The 6269-nt window shown below is 33.1% G+C and overlaps 1 protein-coding gene across 1 annotated transcript; it reads right to left on the reverse strand.

Moving 5' to 3' along the window:
* Positions 1 to 2861: 2861 nt before the first annotated feature.
* On the reverse strand, positions 2862 to 5405 carry LOC113857480 (protein LATERAL ROOT PRIMORDIUM 1-like). The gene is made up of 3 exons (XM_027489429.1): positions 5354 to 5405; positions 4011 to 4859; positions 2862 to 3208 (listed from the first exon to the last, which is right to left on the reverse strand). Exons 1-3 carry the CDS (start codon positions 5403 to 5405, stop codon positions 2862 to 2864), a joined length of 1248 nt encoding a protein of 415 aa, XP_027345230.1.
* Between the last annotated feature and the right edge of the window lie 864 nt (positions 5406 to 6269).

Consider the following 6269-nt stretch of genomic DNA (forward strand, 5'->3'; position numbering starts at 1 on the left):
ATACACTCCTGAATCCCAGGAAAGCAAAAACAATTAGCTGGCACCAAACAAGTCAATGTTCCAAACATTAACATGACAAATATTGCAAGCCCTAGGACAAATAAATTGTCCAATTTCCTAAAATAACCCTGGTACGGACTTAATAATAAGAAATCGGCATGGGACATTGTTCTTAAAGATGGGTAATTCATGCTTCATCAATGAAAAGACAAAATCAGGAATTTTTTTTTCGTTGACAAGATAGGATGTGTGGGACAGTTCATGAACATTATACCGACAAAGAAAAATATCACAAAGGGAAGGAAAAGTAAGGACAGGATTGAATGTGGTTGTAATTAACACAAAACACAACAACAATTTGATATTAAATAACCATCCCACCATGCCAGAAGCAATCGTATACTTCACAAGAACTTTACATTAATAGAATGCTACAGCATAAAACATTAGACAAGTATCAAACATTTGGAAATTATTAACTGTAACAAAAGTACATTGTTTAATTTTAAATATTTTTATTTAAATTTTAGTTTCTTAATGATTGTCTTAAAGACGCTTGTGAATATTTTTCTTTATTTATTTATTCGTTTTAGGGAATAAAAAACTAATCCAATGCACATGACAAAATCAACCAACATCTAAAAAAGTCTTCAAACAAGGAGGAGGAAACAGCATGTGAAAAACTAATCAATACATGCAATGAACACCATTCAATCCTACAATAGTATATTTATCCAGGGTCAGAAATAGCGGCAAATTAGATTCCAGCCAGAAAAAGCAAGTGAAAATTTAAGTATACTGCATCTCCCCAGTAATCTATAAATATATAATAGCAAAAGCTGAGCAGGCAATTCATCTCCTAACAAAAATTCTGGTTAACAGAAAGCATATGACAATTTAAATATCTAAAATGGTTCTTACTTGTTAAAGAAGCAAACTTTCAAGAACAACGCAAACGCAATGTGTATTCAACATCAAGGCAAAGAATTAAGGTGTGCAGATATTGCTGGTTAAAGTAAAGCATCATGGAGCACCAAAACGGTGCAACAGAAGCATCAACAAGCCTTGATTTAGACAATGAGACAATAACATTGAAACACGAGCCCACAATAATTCTGAAAAAAATAAATCACCTCTATACTTCATAGCTCCGTCCTTCCTCAATTAATAAATAATTTAAATCGTTCACACTCTTGTACTTATTAAAATAAAAAATCGTTCACACTCTTGTACTTATTAAAATAAAAAATATCAAATACACGTATATATTCTCAAAAAACTATTAAATATATTTATTCTTTATTTAACATTTATTCCTCCTCCATTATTGTTTGGGCGTTTTAGTTCATCTCAAAACAAGTAAATATATACAATTTTTTTTTTCAGTTATAGTATCTTACTTCAACCCTAACTCTTTCAATAAGAATATTTTAAATCAGAAAGGTCACTTTTTATAATAAAAAAATGAATAATTTTCCAAAGAAATATACATCAATGAGATAAAAGAAAACTTGTAAAAAATAGTTTAAAAAATTAAAACCTAGGAGAAAACTTTAACCTTTTAACCAGTTGTCACTTTTTTAATTGCAGGGGTGAGGAAGGGACACGAGGCGGGAAACAGTTGATTACAATCCAATAATGTTAGCTGAGATGAAAGGCTGGGCATCGGCGATGGTCTGAATTTCACACACAGAACAAAAGGGAAAAGAGAGTACATCATGCCTTGATGAATACAGAACTTAGCAGGCTGATTACGCATCAGTGAGATGTTGTGACCAATAAACTAGGGATGACAAGGACACCCACATAAATGATAGCGACATTACAACTACTTCTCATGCCAAAGTCTAAAGCACCACGATGAGTGAAGCACACATTTATTTCTAGTCTATACTAAACCCAAGCAAATTAATATTACAAGATACAAGATGTGTCCCTATATATATATATATATATCCCCAACCTAAGCATAAAAAACATGAAAATTTCATATACAGAAGAAAAAGAAGCATAGCCATATACTATAAATATATCTGGCAAGCCCACTGCACATAATAGCAATAACAACACAAATAAAATATATTTTTAACTTGTGTAACATTATGGATAGAACGAAATTATATATAATATTTTTTATTAAAATTATAAAACTTATTATAATTTAATACATTAATACTATAAAATGTTATAATTTTAATAAAAAATTAAATATTTATTAATTTTATCCTATAAAATACTGCACAAACTAACAAAATTCACATGACAATTCATCATCATCAAAACTATTTACACCATAGATTTTGGGTTTTAATTGCGCTGTGGGGTTTGCACTGAAGGAATGTAGATCTCACCTTTTCCACATTTTAACGCTAAAACAAAGGCAATTATAAAGGGGAGGAGGGAAAATGCAATGCAATGCAGCAGCCAGCAGCTTCGAAAAGGCAAAACAATAGTAACATATAATCAACAGCATAATTAAACTATATATTTTAAACAGTAAATTTAGTAAAACAAGATTCTTTTCAAGGTTTGTTTATTAATTTTAATTATAATTTGGTACATAAGTTATTGTTAGCATGACGTGGCTCCTTTGCCATCCATTGATCTGCTCATGCAATGAGTCAACGACGAAGGCAAATACCAAACAGGGAGAGAAAGAACGGAACAAAAACCGAGGAGTTGAAAAATGAAAAGAGTGACACATGTAATAAGATACAAACTTTAGAAGAATATTACTATTAATATTAATTAATTTATACTACCCTTCCCCCCTTTTCAAAATATTGGCAAAATAAGAAAAATAACCTACAATATGTCAGACTTTGCAAGCTCATATCAATCTTGCACTTAGAAAAAACAGTTTAATTTATTGGATTACCATAATTAGATGAACCTCCAAGTAACCCTCCACTTGAAGCTGCATAAACTTCAGAAGGATCCATCATTGGACCATTTCTACCACCACTTCCAACATTTCCACTACTTCCACCACCACCACCACCCAAATGCAGTTCAGATATATTAGGATACCCATCTCTATCCTCCGCACCTTGATCATAAAGAAACCCTTTGAACACATGGCCACCAATTTTCACCACTGCTTGATAAGCATACTCATCTTCCCCATCATCCACTGCTGTCACCCTAACACACTTGAACACTGCTGGTGCACGCACTTGACAAGGCAATGACTCTTTGAAACTTGCATCTGCACACAATTCAACAAACCCTACTCAATTTCCACACTACAATTACATTAATACAACCGCCCATCTCCTTCAAACCCAGAAAAGATATATAAAAAAAAGAAAGAAAGATGAATGTACTGAAATAAACACTAACAAACGTATTGGTATTTCTGATGTTTGCCTCTCACATGCATTAAATTATGCAATATTTTGTTATTTTTATTACACAAACTTTTAGAAATACTGTTATATATCCCTAACAAACAGTAAAAGTAATTAATTATATACACAATAAATAAATAATTCAACATATATTAAAAATATAAGATGATAAAATGCTTACTAAGATTTATAATTTTATTATGGCAAGTGTTAATGATTGATGAATACAAATGAGAACACTTTCAATAGAAGTATAATAATATCATCTTTAGTTATTATTAATATATTTTCAACATAACTTTCAACAAAAATATTTATTTATTTACTGATTTACTAATACCCTCAAACACTAATTAGCATTTTTTTTTGGCTAAAATCAGTCGAGAATTGTCTTTTCTAATTATTTTATAATTAGTTTTAAACACTGATGCTAACAAAATTAATGTTAAAAATTTTAAAATATTATCTTAAAACTTGTGATTAATTTTAACAATAGGCACTTTAGAAAATAGCTAGAATTGCTCATACACGTATGAAACGTAATAATTTTTTTTATCACAATTTTGTATTAAGGTTTTGATTAGTGTCTATTACAGAAAAAAAAAGAAACTAAACTACGTGAAAATTCAATATGTATATGCAACACATTGAGACACAAACCTTGATGGCTAGAGCCAGTGTCAAAACTCCTAGGTGGAGTGGTATTAGAAGTTGAAGTATGTGAAGTAGTAGTGGTCTGCGAAGCCACAAGCCTAGGTTTCTTAGAGCCAGAAGTGGAACCAGTAGACCCCGCAGCCGCCACCGACGTCATAAGCTGCCGTTCCCTCCGTCGCGCCGCCGGCACCCACGTGCTCTTCAAGTGAGTAGGGCAATCAAAACCCCTACTCTTACAACACGTCCTGCACCTCCGGTGACTACAATCTTTCTTCGCTTGGTTCCCACAATCTTGACACGTGGATCCACCACTGTTAGTAACGGAACCACTTTGCAGAATCAAATTGTTGCCATCGCCACTGTTACTGTTATGCTCAATAACACCGTGCCCATGCTTCTTCAGGTAGTTACTGGGTTGTTGTTGGTGTTGAGACTCGTGATCTTGCCATAACTGAATTCTGTTACGGCTGTTATTTCCCATTACGCCCTCGTTGTCCAAGATTATATTAGGAGATGCAAGGCATGGAGTGGCGGTTAACAGAGGGATAACGTTGACCCCGACGGAAGTGGAACCGTTGTTATTAGGATCAGACAAAACGGCGTCGTTGTGGTGGTGGTGGTGAAAAGAAGAAGGTGCCACCACGAAGATGTCGTGATGAGGTGCCAGGTTGTAGTTGAATGACCTAGATGCCCCTGGCCACATCCCGGAGGCAGCGCCGCCGTGTACGGCGGCGGAGGATGCATTGAAACCGAGGGAGAGATCGTCGGCGCGGCCAGAAACGGCGGCGGAGGGAGTGGCTGACCAGTCAGCAAAAGCGCCAGAATCTGAAGGGAACCTCCTTGTAGTAGCCACAACTGAAGGTGTGTTTTGATACAATTATCTCAAAAATAAAAAATATAATATATGGTTTTATAATAAATAATAATTACAAGAAAAACACATGTATGTGTAATTATGTGTGTTTATAGCTATCAGGTTGGTTATGATTTGTTTCTGCGTATGAATAAAAGGTGGTTAGATCTTCTGAGTGTTTTGAGAAGGAAGTCTAAATATCTACTATAAGGGTGTGTGTCTAATGTGGGGGTTATTTATTCAAGTGGGGTCTCTGAGAGTGGATCAGACAGAGAGAAAAGGAAAAGAAAAGGGTTAGATAGTGTGGCAGATTTTTTTTTTGTGAAGTAGTGAAATGAATTCAGCACTGCTGCTGCTGCTTCTGCTTGATCTTCTGGTACTGTCACTCTAGCTTTTTTCCAGAGAGAGAGGAGGGGAAAATTGAGGTTCTGAATGGTCCAGAATTGAGCAGAGAAAGAGGGGCAGTGAGCAGTGGATGAAAAAATGCAATAACGACCTTTGTTACTGTGCGTTTTCTGCTCTTGCTTTTGTTGTTGTTGCCGACTCATTCTCTCTCGTAATTATCACCATCATCATCATCTTCTTCTTCGATCCCTTTCCTTGTATATGGCTCTCACTTTCTCTCTAAGTAGCCAGAAAGTGAACCTGAATGAAGGTGGGTTCCTCCCTAACCTTTCTCAGCGCGTTCTTTTCTTTAACTCTCTCTCCAATTATCACTTTGATATAAGTATGGTTGGAGAGAGCATAGAAAAGATATTTAAAGAGTGCATAAAGACCTTTGTTCTCTAGTTTTTGTAATTTAATGGACCCTCTCTTTTAAAGTCACATGAAGCTAGCCTCCATTCCATGTGGCCGAGGGCACACTTTCTTTCTCCTTGGCGCGTGCGTCAAATGCCACCCCACACAATCGAGTAAAGGATGCTTCCAAAAAAAAAAAAAAAAAAAAGTTAGTTTAGGAATTATTATAATTAAATATATAATTAATTATAACATATTAAAAAAAGAATTAAAATAAATTTGTATGAGTATAAAAAACATTTTTTTTTAAAATTTAAAATAAAAAATAGGTTAATTTTTAATAATTTTAATATTATGTTTGTATAAGTTAATTTTTACAATTATAAATATTATTTATTTATTGTTTTTTAAATAACCCTATTAGCATGTTGACTAAAATAGTAAGTTGTAAATTTTTAATCAATCATACGTTTTTGTTATTTAAGATATTTCATTATATTATAAGTTATATTATTATAATATAATTAGAAAAATATAGTTAACATATTCAGTAAGATAGTAATTAAAAACTTAAAAGTAAATCAATAAAAATTAATTCAAATAATAAACAGTTTAATATCATTTAAGTAAAATATATATATATATAATTTTTTATAATAAATTTATCTATTATA

This window comes from Abrus precatorius, unplaced genomic scaffold (assembly GCF_003935025.1).
Source record: "Abrus precatorius isolate BTA unplaced genomic scaffold, Abrus_2018 Scaffold1, whole genome shotgun sequence".
Classification (NCBI taxonomy): Eukaryota; Viridiplantae; Streptophyta; class Magnoliopsida; order Fabales; family Fabaceae; genus Abrus; species Abrus precatorius.